Source organism: Coregonus clupeaformis, unplaced genomic scaffold (genome assembly GCF_020615455.1).
Source record: "Coregonus clupeaformis isolate EN_2021a unplaced genomic scaffold, ASM2061545v1 scaf0070, whole genome shotgun sequence".
Classification (NCBI taxonomy): domain Eukaryota; kingdom Metazoa; phylum Chordata; class Actinopteri; order Salmoniformes; family Salmonidae; genus Coregonus; species Coregonus clupeaformis.
This window is the reverse complement of record NW_025533525.1, coordinates 289,400-309,117: the sequence shown is the minus strand read 5'-3', so window position 1 is coordinate 309,117 and position 19,718 is coordinate 289,400. Positions and strand designations below refer to the sequence as shown.

Genomic DNA, 19,718 nt, shown 5'->3' with positions numbered 1-19,718 from the left:
AAACACTTTATTCTTCATAAGAAAATATCAAACGATCTGTATTTTGTATCAAAGTTCATTGTGATAACGTTATTTATAAAATAAATACGAAAATAAAAAATATTTCAATACTTTTTAGGTTCAAAGGTAAAAATGAAAGGTTGTTCGGAGGACACGCCCACTAATGATACCGCGTGTTATTGTTTGCATTGGGGTGTTTGTCAACTTTAGCTAGCTAACTAGCTAGCTTAATTACATCAAATATGAACGTTATCTAGTCACAGCAACGTTAGAATATACCATAAATTGTATGCAACAAACCGTTTCGACTGTGGAAAGAAAAGCATTGCCATGCCAAGCTAACTAGCTAGCTAACTGGCTAGCTCACTTCAGTGATTAAAAACGTACGGTCTATGAAAATGACGACCACCAACATGATGGACATGTTTGAGGAAGGGAAAGTTCTGAAAATCTGTGCTCCTATGGTCCGGTATTCAAAGTAAGATGATCTGATCTTCGTACATTTTCAATGACTTGTTCAGCTGTTGGGATTTGTGCAGATAGCTGAAGTAGGTTGAGCAATAGCTATAACTCATCGTTTATTTTCTACTTTTCCAGGTTGGCATTCAGGTCACTGGTGAGGAAATTTGACTGTGACATTTGCTTCACTCCAATGATAGTTGCTCCTGACTTTATGCGTTCTGTCAAAGCCAGAGACAGTGAATTTACAACTAATGAAGGTAATATGAGATCACTTTTTTTCTTCAAGGAAATGTTAGATGCCTCTCAAACTATAGGGACTTGGTGTCTGCAGTCATTGATGTGTGGAGACTGTCAATGTGGTGTCAATTAAATCCAACTTTATTGCTCTCTGTCTCTCCCATCAGCTGACCGTCCTCTGATCGTGCAGTTTGCTGCCAGTGATGCCCAGACCCTGGCTGATGCAGCCTGTGTGGTTGCACCCTTCTCTGATGGAGTGGACCTTAACTGTGGCTGTCCCCAGCGCTGGGCCATGTCGGAAGGCTACGGGGCATGCCTTATCAACAAACCTGAGCTGGTCAAAGACATGGTTCGACATGTCAGGAACCAAGTGGACAATCCTAACTACACAGCCTCCATCAAAATAAGGTACGAGTGATCATATCACCAAATATAATAGTTTCACTTTTACTTCAATGACAAAAGAGCTTGTAAAAGCTTTATTTTGCAAACAACCTAAGTGTCATCTGAAGTTCCTTTTCTAGTCGTTGTTTCCTCTCTCTTTTCCCAGAATTCACAAGGACCTGCGACGTACGGTGGATCTGTGTCAGAAGGCAGAGGCGGCAGGGGTGTCATGGATAACGGTCCATGGTCGGACCGCAGAGGAGCGCCACCAGCCGGTCCACTTTGACGCTATCAAGACCATCAAGGACAGCCTGTCAGTCCCTGTCATCGCCAACGGAGACATAAAGACCCTCCGAGATGTGGAGACCACTCACCAGCTCACTGGAGTTGATGGTCAGTTCAATTACAAAATTCAATTTAATACAAATCTCAATTGATTCCCTATTCCCAATATTGTGCACTACTTGTGACCAGATAGTCAAAAGGCAGTCACACAGGGCTCTGGTCAAAAGTAGTTAACTGTTTATGGGAATAAGGTGTCATATTATATGAGACCCTTAGTAACTAGACGTGTAGTTATTTCCTTGGGAAAGACCCTCTTGAAATAGCTTCATAATAAATCCCTTTATATAGGCCAAAGTGATCCACAATGACAAGCTGTGCAGTTCTATGAAAATAAACCACAACATGGGCGGTTTCTGGGGGGGAGCCACTGTCATGGTTTATTTTCATAGAACTACATAGCCCACTGTTTACTCCTTATCATAAACACTATCTGCTTTTCATCTGCATTTATTCTGTAACCTCTCAGATTACATCCAGGGAAATCATTATCTGTTTATTGTGTCACCTTAACAGATATGAATTGTAAATACATAAATGGGTAGCTAGAGATTCCATGCACATAAATAATTAGAGAAAATATTGAATATCTCTATACAGGATCTTTATAGTTATATGGCTCACTCAAGGCACTTCCCCTCCCACCTCACATGCCCTGTTCTGTAGGTGTGATGGCCGCCCGGGGGCTGTTGTCCAACCCGGCCATGTTCGCTGGCTACAATGAGACCCCTCTTGAGTGTGTGTGGGACTGGGTGGACCTCGCCACGAACCAGGGGACCCCCTTCACCTGCTTCCACCAGCACCTCATCTACATGCTGGAGCGGGTCAGCTCCCATCCCGAGAGGAAGGTGTTCAACTCCCTGCATAGCACCGCCGCTGTCATAGACTACCTCCACAACACATATGGATCACCAGACACACAGACTGTAGTCCTATCATAAACACTGGCTAGGTATATTTTATTGTGTATGTTATTAATAATATTTTCAATGGAATAAAATCTTTTATTTACTATATTGCCTTTTAATTTTTGTCTCATTCTGATAGTTGAGGTGTGCAGTGTGCGTGCACATAATGTGTCCCTCTACCTGCAATAAAAAATGAAGGTTGCATTAGATTCACTTCAACATGTCCAGTCAGATATGGTCAAAAGGTACAAACAAAACCAAACACATTACACCTAATTTCATTATATTTGCACTTTCCATGATGTGTACAGTATGGTGTTCACAATATATGGCAGAACCTTATTGGTTCTCCTCATTAGAGGATAAGCCAGTAAGCGAACAGGTAAAACCTTCTGTGACGTCATTCCAATGAGACGCAAAAAAAGGAGCGTGAAACAACAGTCTCCAAACTTAAGTTTGCTTTTCTCTTTTCATCCTCTGGTTTTTTGTTCGGATGCCGCAGAGTAAGTTACATACTTTGTATAATTATTAAGATATTGAACTTGGCTCCTCATATGTGTAGTTACTTACTATGTATTTCACAAAAGTGCTAACGTTAGCTAGTACCAGTTAGCTAGATAGCTATCGTGTCCTGCCTTAAAATATTGCCAACTACCTGGCTGATGTCACTGCATGAGGCAAAGTCTTTAGCAAATATAGCTAGCTACTATTTCTATGAGATAAGGACGTATTACACACTGAATGAAACAGCATAAACTTAGTACTGCTGGCTGTTATTAACCAAGCATGTGAACCTTGTACGTATCTAGCTAGGATAAGAGGCTTATCACTGAAACAGGAACTACATTGTTGTTCTGAATACATTTGCATTGGTGGTTTCACAGTTAGCTGAAATATATCCAGAGGAAACTTGCTAGCTACGTAGCAAGTTAAATTTTTCTGTTGTTGACATCAATAATTAAACCAGTCCTTTTCCATTCTGGCAAAACAACCTACTGCCAGACTGTGAAAATGACCTCTGTTGCTTAATATGTTTCATATTTTACAGACTGTATTGTTAGAGATGACGTTGCAATGGACTGCAGTTGCCCTCTTCCTCTATGTGGAAATAGGTGTACTCCTCATCCTCTGTCTACCCTTCATCTCAGCCACCAGGTAGGAATGAGCCCTAACCAATCCTGAAACTGCAACAACCCAGTGAGCAAAATTATGTTGAAATGACGTCTTTAAGACATTTTCCAGACTGAAGTCAGGTTCGATCCCCGGGACCACCCATACACAAAAAATGTATGCATGCATGACTGTAAGTCGCTTTGGATAAAAGCGTCTGCTAAATGGCATATTATTAGATTATATATTATTATAAGACTTTCCTCTAGATGTTGGAACATTGCTGCGGGGACATGATTCCATTCAGCCACAAGAGCATTAGAGGTCGGGCACTGATTTTGGGCGATTAGGCCTGGCTCGCAGTCAGCGTTCCAAATCATCCCAAAGATGTTCGATGGGGTTGAGGTCAGGGCTCTGTGCAGGCCAGTCAAAATCTTCCACACCAATCTCGACAAACAATTTATGTATGGAACTCGCTTTGTGCATGGGGGCATTGTCATGCTGAAACAGGAAAGGGCCTTCCCCAAACTGTTGCCACAAAGTTCGGAAGCACATAATTGTCTAGAATTTCATTGTATGCTGTAGCGTTAAGAATTCTCTTGACTGGAACTAAGGGGCCTAGCCCTAACCATGAAAAAAAGCCCCAGACCATTATTCCTCCTAATTATTATGCCAATGTTTGTCTATGGAGATTGCATGGCTGTGTGCTCGATTTTATACACCTGTCAGCAACGGGTTTGGCTGAAATAGCCGAATCCATTAATTTGAACGGGTGTCCACATACTTTTGTATATACAGTGTACATTCTAAATGAAGTAAGCATTATATCACAATAATACTTTTTCTATAAATGTATTATAGGAAACAAAAGCCAACTGAAGATTGCAATATTTATTATTGCTCCCATCCAGCCTTGTGTAGGTCTACAATCTTGTCCCTGACATCCTTGGAGAACTCTTTGGTCTTGGCCATGGTGGAGAGTTTGGAATCTGATTGATTGCTTCTGTGGACAGGTATCTTTTATACAGGTAACAAACTGAGATTAGGAGCACTCCCTTTAAGAGTGTGCTCCTAATCTCAGCTTGTTACCTGTATAAAAAACACCTGGGAGCCAGAAATCTTTCTGATTGAGAGGGGGTCAAATACTTATTTCCCTCATTAAAATGCAAATCAATTTATAACATTTTTGACATGCGTTTTTCTGGATTTCAGCAGGGGATCAAATACTTTTTTCCCTCACTGTATGTATGTGTATACAGTGAGGAAAAAAAGTATTTGATCCCCTGCTGATTTTATACGTTTGCCCACTGACAAAGAAATGATCAGTCTATAATTTTAATGAAATGTCCAGATCGACTAGCCCATGTCAGCTAAAATGTTTTGCTAGGTTTTTTAACCCATAGATTTTGTTGTAATGTTTGAGTCACTCAAAAATCACATGAATACATATGGCAAAATGTATAGAATTGCAAGAAAATGTGCTTTAAAACTGCAGAATTGATCTCTGCACCCCATTTCAAAATGTGTAGAACTCCAGGAAATACGTTTTAAACATGCAAAATGTTCTCTCCGACAACAAGAGGGGTGTGACCAGGTTGTGTCATCAACAATGTTTGTGCCCATAGAAATAGACGTGGTGCGCACATGCAGGGGGGGCGCGGGATGTTCCCCAATGCTGGAAGTGGGGCCTGAGTGAAAAGCTGTGGGAAAGCCTGCTCTACTGTGCTGTCCAAACCTGTGAAACATAGATGTCTATGTTTGGTTCAGATTTGAACATGACCGGACCAAATCTGAAACAATCATAGACATCTATGTTTGTGCCAAATCAAGGCCGGTCTGGACCAGACCAAATCTGAACCAAACAAAATGTATATGATTGGTTCATATTTTGACCAAAAAATCGACGTCCTGTACATTGAAATGAAGGCCAGTCCGGACTGCACAAAAAAAGATGTCCAAAAGTCGTTGTGGTCCATGCTTAGTGGGAATCCATCATAACATGGAGAAGTATAGCTATAGCTGTAGCTATGGACAAAGTAGTAAAAGGGGCTTGGCTCCCTACAAGCTACAACAGGAATCATGCTACAATTGAGACAATGTTGTGACTAGCTGCATTAGGGCTGACCTCAATTAGTTGACTGGTTGATTGTTTGGTCGACCTGTTTTTTTTTTTTTTTTTTAGCAGTAGCAAATATATATTTTTTAATGTATGGGACATGAGACACCGGTCTGATTCCCGCCTATCTCAGCAAATATATATTTTTTAATGTATGGGACATGAGACACCGGTCTGATTCCCGCCTATCTCAGTAAACTAATCAGTTGCTGAGACTAATCCATTGCAGAGGTTGTGTGGATAGCACAGTCCAAGAAGAAGGGGAGTGTGGCTAAAAGGCACAATGCACGTCTCCGGAATGTGCTCTCTCCCGCCAATTTGTGCACATTCCTTGTTTTATAACTTAATTGTGTGAATTGTTTGCCTTGATTGTTAGTGTCTATCAATTCACAATTACATATCACCAGTAGTACATTTACCGTTAATTCCTATGTTTGGTTATGGTCCTTTCTGTTAATGCATTCAATCTATTATTATTCTAGTTTTACCGTTCTCATTGTCTGAGTGGACACGTTGTTTGCAGAGCGCACAACCTATGCCACACTTGTGAGAAACACATTTTGGTTTATTTCATTCCATTTATGAGTTTTGTCAATTTAGTCATTGACAGTTGTACTCCAAACAAAAGACAATGTTGAGTAAGGACTAGGGCTGTTGCTGTGACCGTATTACAGCCACACCGGCTGTCACGAGTCATGAAATCAGTCATATTCCACGTGACCGTTTAGTCACGGTAATTAGGCTTCTCCAAGCTCTGATGCTGCTGATGGTCATTAGTAGCCTACCAAACTTGCTAACTGCCTGGTACTCAGCACTGTATTGTCCATCTAATCACTCTGACATCAGTGCAAATGTATTCGAAAATCTAATCAAACACTTCATGAGAGCCCATGAGCTCATGTTGCGCAACATTTGTATAGGCTATGAAATTCTGCAAGAAAACAGAGTGATGGCCTCTATTAAAAACAGGATCCCATCAGCTTTCTATAGGCTAGGCCTACTATATTTATTTCTCAACTTTCCTAATGTTAAGCAAATATTAAGCACATTGCTTATCTTTACAACAGGAGTATAGCCTACCTGGCTGGCATGAAAATGAACCACAGGAAAAGCATCCTCAATTTGCTATTTAAGTGCAGAGATGACATGTATTTTTTCCCATGCCCCTGTATCGAGACATGTGTATGATAAAAATCTCATTCTAAATCTAAATGAATTTCACACATATTATTTTGTATATGTAAAGACAAGATTAAATCAAGAATAGTCTGTGTGACAATATTAGCTTATCACTAATTCATTATATATTATCACTTGTGAATGATGCCCAGCTTAAGGCAAGAAAAAATGCCCTTTTCCCCCCTTTTTTTTATCATAGTCGCACACCTCATGTAGCCTAGCCCTTAGGCCTATATCTTTTGATAAGGTTTGTATCACAACTAAAGTGGCCAAATAACTTCTTAAAATTAAGGACATTAATCCGCTTTACAAGGGGTGTAGAGCCTAACTGGCATAAATAAGCAGCGCGTGAGTTTCAAGTTTGGGGAAGATAATTTTCACCATAAAAATGCACCTTTATAATAAAAGCATTACATGCATAATCGCATTTGTGGTCACTTTTGATAATGGTGTTTTCCCGCTAATGGAACATTCGAGCGTATAGCCTACTGCAGTGTGCGCATTGCTCCGCTTATAATGTGAAGAAATAGCCTAATAGTTTATCAACATTTTAAGCTAAACGTTCTGATCTGTTGCGTCAGCCTCATTACGTTAAAAAGGTGTTTTGATGCTAGTGGTTGTATTAATTTGGGATCTATCGAATCCCACAACTGTCCCAGACTATGTTTGGAATATTTATTTCTCGCACAGAATATAATAGGTCAACTTTTGTACCATGGCGGATAGTAGATTGACATAGGCTAGTGCTTTTGCTGTTTGTTAGGCCTACTCATCTTGTTGGCTGACGAAAAGTAAATGTCGACAGTTCTTCCAATTTCTTCAATATGCTACTCGGAATTGGATAAGGACGCGCGCAATTGCGTCCCCGATGTGTCTGTCTTCACTTGTGAGTGAGAAGTGCTTCGGAGCAGGCAGCACTCAGGGAGAAGGGCTGCAAAAGGCATGGATTTTTTTAGGGTGCATTATGGCCACACAAAGGGGATGCCGCCGGGAAATTCAAGGCATTATCAAGTGCTTCTCGAATTGTGAATGACAGACTGGCGAAGTGTGTACAGCCTGCGCAAAAAACAAAGCAGAGCTCATGCCTTTCAAGCTACTTTTTTCAAATCATCATTACAATGTATTAAAAATCAAAACATATAGCCCAACGTTTGTAGAACAACTAAAGTTATATTAATAACTTTACATTAAGCATATAGGCTTACCTACAGTGAGGAGAACAAGTATTTGAAACACTGCCGATTCTGCAGGTATTCCTACTTACAAAGCATGTAGAGGTCTGTAATTTTTATCATAGGTACACTTCAACTGTGAGAGACGGAATCTAAAACAAAAATCCAGAAAATCACATTGTATGATTTTTAAGTAAATAATTTGCGCCCAAACCCTCCCCTAGCCAATTGTGCGCCGCCCTATGGGACTCCCTGTCATGGCCGGTTGTGATACAGCCCGGGATCGAACCTGGGTCTGTAGTGACGCCTCTAGCACTGCGATGCAGTGCCTTAGACCGCTGCGCCATTCAGGAGGCAATGCCACGGAATTCTAAGCAAATCTTGTCTGCTAAATGAACTAGTGTAGCCCATAGCCATATGGCATAGCCAGATCAAGACCTAACATAAGGACAACTCAGAGTATGCTATTCTGTTCTTCTGAAATAGACTACATTTTCTCCATATCATGTTTCTTTAGACCTGTCTAAAATAAATAATGGATTTATTGTGAAGGTGTAGGCTATATTACATGGATTTATTAGACATTTTAAAATGTAGATGTTCCAAAGGTCTGCATCAGTGGCTTGTAGGCTATGTGTGGAAGCCAGGAGATGCTAAATCTGTTTATGTTAATTAATGGTCAATTACCGTGAGACCGACAGTTATTTGCTTGACAATCACCTGCTGACGAAATTTCGTGACCGCCACAGCCCTAATAAGGACGCACACCTGATTACGCGTAGAAGTAGGCCTATAGGCTACCTGGCCTGCGCGCAAATGTAGGCATATAAATGTGCCCATTTGGGGATCTGATAGTATTTGTGATTGGGTTAATGCACCACCACTAATGAACTGTGGAGCTTCTCAAAGTAATGTTTTCTTCACCTCAAACAGAAAGCAAACAGTCTGTTTTTACATCCATTGAGATTTTGAGAATGACAATAGTTCCTCAATGTATTTGAAACATCTTTCCAGCTCTCTCCCTTAAGATAACCACTCAGCGTGAAGGGAAAAATGTCATGCTTTGATCCAGTGGAAACATCATAAAATAGGCCTACCTGATGAGCTCTTATCCCTTGCGCAAATATGTATTTGCGCAAGGGATAAGCTTGATACAATGTTTCAAGTTCATTGCAGACAGGCCATGCGTAGCCAATGTGATTTATAGGATATTTATTTTTGTCCGGATATTTTCTACCTGCAGGCTGCCATGTTTTTATTTGTTGGCTTTATGTAGGCACATTTTACGTAGTTGGCAATGGCAATAAGTTACTTTTTAGGTTTGTATCATTTAGATTGATATAATTTATTAATCAAATGTCAATGATTTTGAGATACGAAGACGTTATTATAAATTAAATTAAACTGTTCCACGAAAATGTGCATATGAACCATAACCGACACACAAATCGGTAAAAACTGTAAGATAGACTGGCATTCCAGTCCTCGTGTAGCATATTACAGACAACTTCAGGATAGTAGAAAGCCAGCAGGAGCAGGAGGAGGATGGTCGGGTCAGGTTAATACGTTTTTTTCCCTTCTGGTTATCTTGATCTCTGGCTCCCTCTTGAGTAATTTGTGTCTTATTTAATCAAACAGTTCGCTTAAAGCGTTAGACAAGCATCTAGATTATTTTATTAAACACATAGGGTGTGTCTATATATACAGCTCTGGAAAAAATTAAGAGAACACTGCAAATGTTTCTTAAATCAGCATCTCTACATGTATGACAGCCATTCCATTCCAGTGTCTGTTGAATTCCAACACAGGCACACCTCATTCTACTGAATTAGGTACTGATTAGGTGATCACCAGAAGCAAATCTTATTTAACAAGGAAAAGTATAAAAACCACTGCTGTGGTCATCACTATCATCTTGCAATAGGACCAGCTGGATGGCAAAAACAGTGCTAATAGTACCTCAAAAGTAATATTAATCAAAAAATAACTATTGACCATGCCAAAAGAGTTGAAAAGGAAAGTTTTGAGTGAGGAAAAGAAGGGTTCAATTCTGGCTTTACTGGCTGGGGGATACAGTGAGCGTCAGGTTGCTTCCATCCTTAAAATTTAAATGACGGCGTTTCATAAGAACAAGTTCAAGCAGCAGACATTGGGGACAACAAAGCTACATACCGGCAGAGGGTTGAAAACAACTCTCTACTGACCGGGATGACCGCCAACTCATTTGAATGTCACTCAACAACCGTAGGATGACATCAAGTGTCCTACAAAAAGAATGGCAAACGGCAGCTGGGGTGAAGTGCACGGCGAGGATGGTTCGAAACAGGCTCCTAGGGGCAGTGCTGAAGTCGTGCAAAGCTAGAAAAAAGCCCTTCATCAATGAGAAGCAAAGAAGAGCCAGGCTGAGGTTTGCAAAAGACCATAAGGATTGGACCGTAGAGGACTGGAGTAAGGTAATCTTCTCTAATGAGTCCAATTTTCAGCTTTGCCCAACACCTGGTTGTATAATGGTTAGACGGTGATATGATGTTTTTATGGTATAATGATGTCATGTCATAGTATCGTGGGGAACAGGTTAGAGTTACGAGAAGTGGTTTGGGGTCATGAAGTCTACATTCCTTATGTCAAGGTAGATTAGTGATGTTTAGGATAGTGACTTGGGGTAAAGAGTGATGAACATCAAAGACAGGGAGTGCCCATGGAGACTTACCAGATGTATGCCAGGAAGAGGGTAATAGAAGGTATATAAGGTAGAGTGTTTCCTTTGTTGAAGTTAGTTCAACTGACGAAGGGCAAAGCCATGTCCGTTTGTTAGATGAACCCACGAGCTCGTGATCCAATAAATACTTGGTATAAAATCTCCACAGAATGTCTAAGTAAATTCTTGCATCTTGAACTTCTCAATACCAGAAACTCATCATAACAGACGGAGACCTGGAGAGGCCTACAAGCCACAGTGTCTCGCACCCACTGTGAAATTTGGTGGAGGATAGGTGATGATCTGGGGGTGCTTCAGCTAGGCTGGAATCGGGCAGATTTGTCTTTGTGAAGGACGCATGAATCAAGCCATGTACAAGGTTGTCCTGGAAGAAAACTTGCTTCCTTTTGCTCTGACATTGTTCCCCAACTCTGAGGATTGGTTTTTCCAGCAGGACAATGCGCCATGCCACACAGCCAGGTCAATCAAGGTGTGGATGGAGGACCACCAGATCAAGACCCTGTCATGGCCAGCCCAATCTCCAGACCTGAATCCCATTTGAAAACTTCTGGAATGTGATCAAGAGGAAGATGGATGGTCACAAGCCATCAAACAAAGCCGAGCTGCTTGAATTTTTGCGCCAGGAGTGGCATAAAGTCACCCAACATCAATGTGAAAGACTGGTGGAGAGCATGCCAAGACGCATGAAAGCTGTAATTGAAAATCAGGGTTATTCCACCAAATATTGATTTCTGAACTCTTCCTAAATTAAAACATTAGTATTTTGTTGTTTAAAAATGAACATGAACTTATTTTCTTTGCATTATTCGAGGTCTGACAACACTGCATCTTTTTTGTTATTTTGACCAGTTGTCATTTTCTGCAAATAAATGATCTAAATGACAATACTTTTATTTGGAATTTGGGAGAAATGTTGTCAGTAGTTTATAGAATAAAACAAAAATGTTATTTTTACCCAAACACATACCTATAAATAGTAAAACCAGAGAAACTGATAATTTTGCAGTGGTCTCTTAATTTTTTCCAGAGCTGTATATACAGTTGAAATCGGAAGTTTACATACAACTTAGCCAAATACATTTAAACTCAGTTTTTCACAATTCCTGACATTTAATCCTAGTAAAAATTCTTAGGTCAGTTAGGATCACCACTTTATATTAAGAATGTGAAATTACATTTACATTTTTTGGGGGGGGTGGGGTTAGAGGGATTACTTTATCCTATCCCAGGTATTCCTTAAAGAGGTGGGGTTTCAAATGTCTCCGGAAGGTGGTGAGTGACTCCGCTGTCCTGGCTTCGTGAGGGAGCTTGTTCCACCATTGGGGTGCCAGAGCAGCGAACAGTTTTGACTGGGCTGAGCGGGAACTGTGCTTCCGCAGAGGTAGGGGAGCCAGCAGGCCAGAGGTGGATGAACGCAATGCCCTCGTTTGGGTGTAGGGACTGATCAGAGCCTGAAGGTACGGAGGTGCCGTTCCCCTCACAGCTCCGTAGGCAAGCACCATGGTCTTGTAGCAGATGCGAGCTTCAACTGGAAGCCAGTGTAGTGTGCGGAGGAGCGGGGTGACGTGAGAGAACTTGGGAAGGTTGAACACCAGACGGGCTGCGGCATTCTGGATGAGTTGTAGGGGTTTAATGGCACAGGCAGGGAGCCCAGCCAACAGCGAGTTGCAGTAATCCAGACGGGAGATGACAAGTGCCTGGATTAGGACCTGTGCCGCTTCCTGTGTAATGTCACAATAATAGTAGAGAGTCACAATAATAGTAGAGAGTGATTTATTTCAGCTTTTATTTCTTTCATCACATTCCCAGTGGGTCAGAGGTTTACATACACTCAATTAATATTTGGTAGCATTGCCTTTAAATTGTTTAACTTGGGTCAAACGTTTCGGGTAGCCTTCCACAAGCTTCCCACAATAAGTTGGGTGAATTTTGGCCCATTCCTCCTGACAGAGCTGGTGTAACTGAGTTAGGTTTGTAGGCCTCCTTGCTCGCACACGCCTTTTCAGTTCTGCCCACACATTTTCTATAGGATTGAGGTCAGGGCTTTGTGATGGCCACTCCAATACCTTGACTTTGTTGTCCTTAAGCCATTTTGCCACAACTTTGGAAGTAATCTTAGGGTCATTGTCCATTTGGAAGACCATTTGCGACCAAGCTTTAACTTCCTGACTGATGTCTTAAGATGATGCTTCAATATATCCACATAATTTTCCTTCCTCATGATGCCATCTATTTTGTGAAGTGCACCAGTCCCTCCTGCAGCAAAGCACCCCCACAGCATGATGCTGCCACTCCCGTGCTTCACGGTTGGGATGGTGTTCTTCGGCTTGCAAGCACCCCCTTTTTCCTCCAAACATAACGATGGTCATTATGGCCAAACAGTTCTATTTTTGTTTAATCAGACCAGTGGACATTTCTCCAAAAAGTATCTTTGTCCCCATGTGCAGTTGCAAACTGTAGTCTTGCTTTTTTATGGCGGTTTTGGAGCAGTGGCTTCTTCCTTGCTGAGCGGCCTTTCAGGTTATGTCGATATAGGACTCGTTTTACTGTGGATATAGATACTTTTGTACCTGTTTCCTCCAGCATCTTCACAAGGTCCTTTGCTGTTATTCTGGGATTGATTTGCACTTTTCGCACCAAAGTACGTTCATCTCTAGGAGACAGAACGCATCTCCTTCCTGAGCTGTATGACGGCTGTGTGAACCCATGGTGTTTATACTTGCGTACTATTGTTTGTACAGATGAACGTGGTACCTTCAGGCGTTTGGAAATTGCTCCCAAGGATGAACCAGACTTGTGGAGGTCTACCATTGTTTTCTGAGGTCTTGGCTGATTTCTTTTGATTTTCCCATGATGTCAAGCAAAGAGGCACTGAGTTTGAAGGTAGGCCTTGAAATACATCCACAGGTACACTTCCAATTGACTCAAATGATGTCAATTAGCCTATCAGAAGCTTCTAAAGCCATGACATCATTTTCCGGAATTTTCCAAGCTGTTTAAAGGCACAGTCAACTTAGCGTATGTAAACTTCTGACCCACTGGAATTGTGATACAGTGAATTATAAGTGAAATAATCTGTCTGTAAACAATTGTTGGAAAAATTACTTGTGTCATGCACAAAGTAGATGTCCTAACCGACTTGCCAAAACTATAGTTTGTTAACAAGAAATGTGTGGAGTGGTTGAAAAATTAGTTTGAATGACTCCAACCTACGTGTATGTAAACTTCCGATTTCAACTGTATATGGAAAAATACACTTTTTAAAATGTCAACCAATCGATTGTGTCAACCAAAAAGTGTTGACTATCGCTGCATCCACAGATATTTTATTAGACATTGACTTTTTTGCAGTGGTCTGAGTTTCAGCATTATGTTTTTGTGCTGTTTTGCAGATGGCAGAGTATCTTCCAGCTGAGAATATGGAACAAAATGGCCAGGTTTTGGAATAAATTCTTCCTCGCCATGATCATAATCCTCATAGTCCTCTTCTTCGGTAAGCTGATGCCAAAATGTTTATTCTACTCACAGATCATAATGACTCCCAATAGTGACACTCTCACCAGAGATCTTACAATCTCAATCTCATACAATGCTTTTGCCATGTTTAACCATGTCGTACCACACCTGCACACCCTCCTGTAGACGCTGTGCGCGAGGTGAGGAAGTATTCGGGGGCGGGAAACCGCAAGGATGCTAATCTGCATCCCAACATGTTTGACAACCTCAACATGAAGCTGTTCAGAGCCCAGAGGAACCTCTACATCTCCGGCTTTTCCCTCTTCCTCTGGCTGTAAGTCCTGGAACTTTGTCCATCACTCACCCATTGACATACTGAATCCTCACTGTGTCATCATCACATTGGGATGGATACTGGTGAAAACCAGCCAGTGCATGGATCGTCATAATCATAGAGATTTCTTTATTCATTACAATGACCATAACACTCTGGTCGTGTTCAGTAGGGCACACCGTAGCAAAATGTTTAGCAACGGAAAACAAAAAATGTGTTGAGATGGACAAGTTCAGGTGGCAGCTCTCTGTTATTCTCAGTATTGAACATCATCTCTGTGTGTTGTTGTTTACCTACAGGGTACTGAGGCGGGTGATCACTCTGATCAACCAGCTGGCGACGGAATCTGGCACCACGGCCTCTCTGCAGACCAAGGCAGAGAGTGCCAACCAAACTGCCAAGAAATACATGGAGGACAACGAGCTACTGAAGCAGGTAAAGTCATACCAAGTATCACTGCCCTTTCTGCACCTGAGCCCATATTTAAAAGGGTCTCAAAAGGAAGAGCGCTGATCTAGGATAAGGCCCCCCTTGTCGATGAAAATATATTAATTTTGATTTAAAAGGCGAAACTGATGCTATATCAGAACTCCTACTCAGATATATGGGCCTTCATCCACACTAAAAGAAAACAAAACTCATTTTGGTACTGCATATGGTTGAGAGGTGTGGTAAGTGCTTCATGTTTGTTAATGTTTACCTGTGTTTGTTTCAGACTCTGATGGATGGGAAGGGGGACAAGGCCACAGCGGAGGGAAACGAGCTGCTGAGGTCAGAGATGGAGAAACTGAGAGGAGAACTGAAGGGCTCAGAGGAAGGTGAGGAAGACACACACAATACTTTTGTGACAAAGATCGAATAATGGAACCAAAAATCCAGTAAAACTAAAATATAGTGAATATGTAGAACTACAATACAATAACCAACCAAATGAAATCAGACCATAATGACAATAAAACAAACATGGGCTTCAATTACTGTTCATGTATGTGTACTTTGACCCATAGCATGTCACATTTTAGATAGATTGGATGATATGCATGGGAATTGGATGATAATGGCAAAGCTTTGGGGTTAATGTTTTCCCTAGCCTTGAAAAAGTCCCAATCCGAGATGGAAGCTATGAAGAAACAATTCGATGGACTGACCAAAGAATACGACCGACTGCTGAAAGAACACCAGGTAACGCCAGAGCTGATCATACATACAGTATCTACACTTAGCCTACAGTGCCTTCAGAAAGTATTCACACCGCTTGACTTTTTCCAAATTTTATTGTGTTACAGCCTGAATTTAAAATGGATTACATTTAGATTTTTGGCCAATGGCCTACACGCAATACCCCATAATGTCAAAGTGGAATTATGTTTTAAAAAAATTGTAAACAATTCATACAAAATAAAAAGCTGAAATGTCTTGAGTCAATAAGTATTCAACCACTTTGTAATGGCAAGCCTATATAAGCCTAAAAGACAAGTCACATAATAAGTTGCATGGACTCTGTGTGCAATAATAGTGTTTAACATGATTTTTTAATGACTCTGTACCTCACACATACAATTATTTGTAAGGTCCCTCAGTCAAGCAGTGAATTTCAAACACAGATTCAACCACAAAGACCAGGAAGGTTTTCCAATACCTTGCAAAGGGCACCTATTAGTAGATGGGTTAAAATGAAAAAGCAGACATTACATTTTCCTTTGAGCATGGTGAAGTTATTAATTACACTTTGGATGCTGTATCAATACACCCAGTCACTACAAAGATACAGGCGTCCTTCCTAGCTCAGTTGCCGGAGAGGAAGGAAACCGTTCTGCTCCGTTCATCTTTCCCTCAATCCTGACTAGTCTCACAGTTCCTATCGATGAAAAACATCCCCACAGCAAGATGCTGCCACCACCATGCTTCACAGTAGGGATGTTGCCAGGTTTCCTCCAGATGTGACGCTTGGCATTCAGGCCAAAGATTTCAATCTTGTTTCAACAGACCAGAGAATCTTGTTTCTCATGGTCTTAGATTCTTTAGGTGCCTTTTGGCAAACTCCAAGCGGGCTGTCATGTGCCTTTTACTGAGGAGTGGCTTCCGTCTGGCCACTCTACCATAAAGGCCTGATTGGTGGAGTGCTGCAGAGATGGTTGTCCTTCTGGAAGGTTCTCCCATCTCTACAGAGGAACTCTGGAGCTCTGTCAGAGTGACCATCGGGTTCTTGGTCACCTTCCTGACCAAGGCCCTTCTCCCCCGATTGCTCAGTTTGGCTGGGTGGACAGCTCTAGGAAGAGTCTTGGTGGTTCCAAACTTCTTCCATTTAAGAATGATGGAGGCCACTGTGTTCTTGGTGATATTCAATGCTGTAGACATTTTTTGGTACCCTTCCCCAGATCTGTGCCTCGACACAATCCTGTCTCGGAGCTCTACGGATAATTCCTTCGACCTCATGGTTTTTCCTCTGACATGCACTGTCAACTGTGGGACCTTTATATAGACAGGTGTGCCTTTCCAAATCATGTCCAATCAATTACATTTACCACAGGTGGACTCCATTCAAGTTGTAGAAACATCTAAAGGATGATCAATGGAAACAGGATGCACCTGAGCTCAATTTCGAGTCTCATAGCAAAGGGTCTGAATAGTTATGTAAATAAGGTATTTCTGTTTATAATTTTTAATACATTTGCAAACATTTCTAAAAACCAGTTTTCGCTTTGTCATTATGGGGTATTGTGTGTAGATTGATGAGAAAAACGCATATTTAATCAATTTTAGAATAAGGCTGTAATGTAACAAAATGTGGAAAAAGTCAAGGGGTCTGAATACTTTCTGAGTGCACTGTAGATACTGTATATTACTACCCTGCTCAACTGTAAACAGAATACTTCAGCTCTGACTTTAGTACTACTATACATTTACTTCTACCACTTCACAGATATACTGTATATATATATATTTTTTTTTTTCAGAATCTTCAAGAGAGTGGACACAAAAAGGATGATTGATCGTTCTTATGACTACAGCGGTCAGAACGTTTACATATCGTACCAAGAAACCAGAAAAAACACTGTCACGCACGCTATCGCCAGTTGTGAATGAATGCCTGCATGCATGGCTGTACAAGCTTCAGATTACAGTGGTCTTCTACTGTGAATGTATTTTTGATGTAATGGGCTTGCTATGCTGTTTTTGTCCTGTACATGGCAAGAGCACCACTGTTACATTCATATCATTTTTTTTACAAATTCAGTTGTATGTGTTTTGTTAAACAAAATTAGCATTGAGTTCATAGGGGTAAAGAAGTTATATTGAGTGATTTTGTTGTTGAATATTTGATATCAATGGTGATCTGTTTTAATTCCTCTGAAGATATTCTACATATTTAGATGTTAAGGGGGTTGTGGATATTACACAGGGTCAGGGTTAGGCTAGATTGAAAATCCAATATTGGGTCATGATTTTCTTTTTGGTAATAAGGAAACTGAAACAGAAATGTGTGTGGAGATTCATATTTCCTCTTCTCACTCTCAGACCCCCTGTAGTGTCACACACAACTGTGAAGATTGTATAGACTAATAAAACCAGAGTATGACTGTCCCACCCCAGGGGTTTGATTGGGTAGACCGGGTCAGCACTTGGGAGTGGGATTGACCAGCAAGTCTTCCTCTAGCCCCCATGCCCTAAGCACTTATCTCCTATAGGGCCAGACATTTTTCTCCCCCATGTACTGTACATTAAATTCCAATACTAGGGGACAGAAGCTTCCCTGACAGAATAAGTGCCTTTCAGACCACTGTAGATATATTTTCTCATTCCAAGTACAAAAATCTGCTTTGAGTAAGCAAGTGTTTCAATATTTCAGTATTGCTCACTATTAAAGTTTTGTGCTGCAAAAAAAACGTTTAGAAAAATTGTCTCCACATACCAACATGTTATCCCATATTAAAAATGTTTTATTGTTGTATTACATTTATAATATATTTTTGTTTATCGAAGAAAAACAACTATACACATTCAGATTTTTTAAGCGAGTGAGAAACGCCATCCATTTCATTTAATTTGTTTCACAAAACAAAGCGATTCAAATAAAAATGTTCCTTGGTATCATTTGCAAAATCAGCATATATTTGGCCCACCAACCCCAGTGATTGAAATATTCACCTGTATAATATAAAGACATGTTTATAAACTAAATTTAAACTTTTTTTTAAACTTGATACAACCTGAGAATAGACCATGATGTTTTTGTTCTGAGGTTTTGGCACATTAAGGGCTCTATTCAATCCGTATCGCAGTTGGTAGAGCATGGCGTTTGCAACGCCAGGGTTGTGGGTTCGATTCCCACGGGGGGCCAGTATGAAAAATAAAAAAAGAATGTATGCACTCACTAACTGTAAGTCGCTCTGGATAAGAGCGTCTGCTAAAATGACTAAAATGTAAATTCGACGTTAGTGTGATTAAAATATAAAGGCAATATTCCTGCGTTAGCGGAGACTGCATTCACGGTGAACGCTGCATATGTCGGCTCAGTCGGAAATGACCTTTACATTTCTATCGCACAATCGTAACACTTCAGCGATACAGATTAAATAGAGCCCTAAAACTTTCAAACATACGTACACAACGTATACACATTCAGACATGTAGACACAGACTGACCAATAAATGATGCGAATTTGCTTTACTTCTCATAATGAATATGGCACCTACAGTGGATAGTCATTGATGGTAGAACTATAACACAGTATAGTGGTCCAGTGGATGTGCATTTGATATCTATAATGATCTTTGAGTTGTTAATTATATCTCAATTAATTGTGGCGTTAATGTAACTTTCTAGACCGAGATGGATTTACTACCAGTATGCAATACTGCCACCTAGTGGATTTGATCAGAACTGAAATAAGAAAGCTCCTGCTGCACACCAAAGGCAGATAACAGCTATGGTAAGATGGCACAGTGGCATCTCCTGTGGCACAACACAGTCACACAGACATGATTAAAAGTAGCCCCTGGTGCTAACATGTGTCTTTTGTCCTGATCTTGTCCACATTCTGATTGTGCCCTTATTTTTTAGACAGGTTTAGACGATTAAAAGGCGCATTGTGATCTGATTGTGATCAGATCTTACACAGCAAATTCTCCAGTGTTAAATCAACACAGTGTTAACACTGGTCCAGTGTCTATACAGGTCCACACTTTTTTCAGTGTTAAATTAACACACTGCTTAGTGTAAAGCTCCATTTGCATATTTCCCAGAGTGCCTTGCCTTTCGAGTGAATTGTAGAGTTACCACCCATGATTGATGATA

At 40.8% G+C, this 19,718-nt stretch overlaps 2 protein-coding genes across 2 annotated transcripts; both read left to right on the top strand.

Moving 5' to 3' along the window:
- The first annotated feature begins 127 nt into the window (after positions 1-127).
- LOC121546211 (tRNA-dihydrouridine(20a/20b) synthase [NAD(P)+]-like) lies at positions 128-2,441 on the top strand. The gene is made up of 5 exons (XM_041857305.2): positions 128-478; positions 598-719; positions 867-1,107; positions 1,250-1,476; positions 2,092-2,441. Exons 1-5 carry the CDS (start codon positions 393-395, stop codon positions 2,364-2,366), a joined length of 951 nt encoding a protein of 316 aa, XP_041713239.1. The 5' UTR covers positions 128-392; the 3' UTR covers positions 2,367-2,441.
- A 296-nt stretch (positions 2,442-2,737) lies between these two features.
- On the top strand, positions 2,738-18,371 carry LOC121546212 (B-cell receptor-associated protein 29). Its single transcript, XM_041857306.1, has 8 exons — positions 2,738-2,836; positions 3,382-3,488; positions 14,022-14,122; positions 14,272-14,419; positions 14,719-14,854; positions 15,135-15,237; positions 15,510-15,601; positions 17,377-18,371. Exons 2-8 carry the CDS (start codon positions 3,397-3,399, stop codon positions 17,410-17,412), a joined length of 708 nt encoding a protein of 235 aa, XP_041713240.1. The 5' UTR covers positions 2,738-2,836; positions 3,382-3,396; the 3' UTR covers positions 17,413-18,371.
- The last annotated feature ends 1,347 nt before the right edge of the window (positions 18,372-19,718 follow it).

Bases quoted from the DNA above. Each gene is read 5' to 3' on its own strand.
- LOC121546212 (XM_041857306.1), top strand. From the start codon at position 3,397: ATGACGTTGCAATGGACTGCAGTTGCCCTCTTCCTCTATGTGGAAATA. The intron at 15,238-15,509 runs GTGAGGAAGACA...TGTTTTCCCTAG, and splicing joins ACTGAAGGGCTCAGAGGAAG to CCTTGAAAAAGTCCCAATCC. The intron at 15,602-17,376 runs GTAACGCCAGAG...TTTTTTTTTCAG, and splicing joins GACTGCTGAAAGAACACCAG to AATCTTCAAGAGAGTGGACA.
- LOC121546211 (XM_041857305.2), top strand. From the start codon at position 393: ATGAAAATGACGACCACCAACATGATGGACATGTTTGAGGAAGGGAAA. The intron at 479-597 runs GTAAGATGATCT...CTACTTTTCCAG, and splicing joins CCTATGGTCCGGTATTCAAA to GTTGGCATTCAGGTCACTGG. The intron at 720-866 runs GTAATATGAGAT...CTCTCCCATCAG, and splicing joins TGAATTTACAACTAATGAAG to CTGACCGTCCTCTGATCGTG.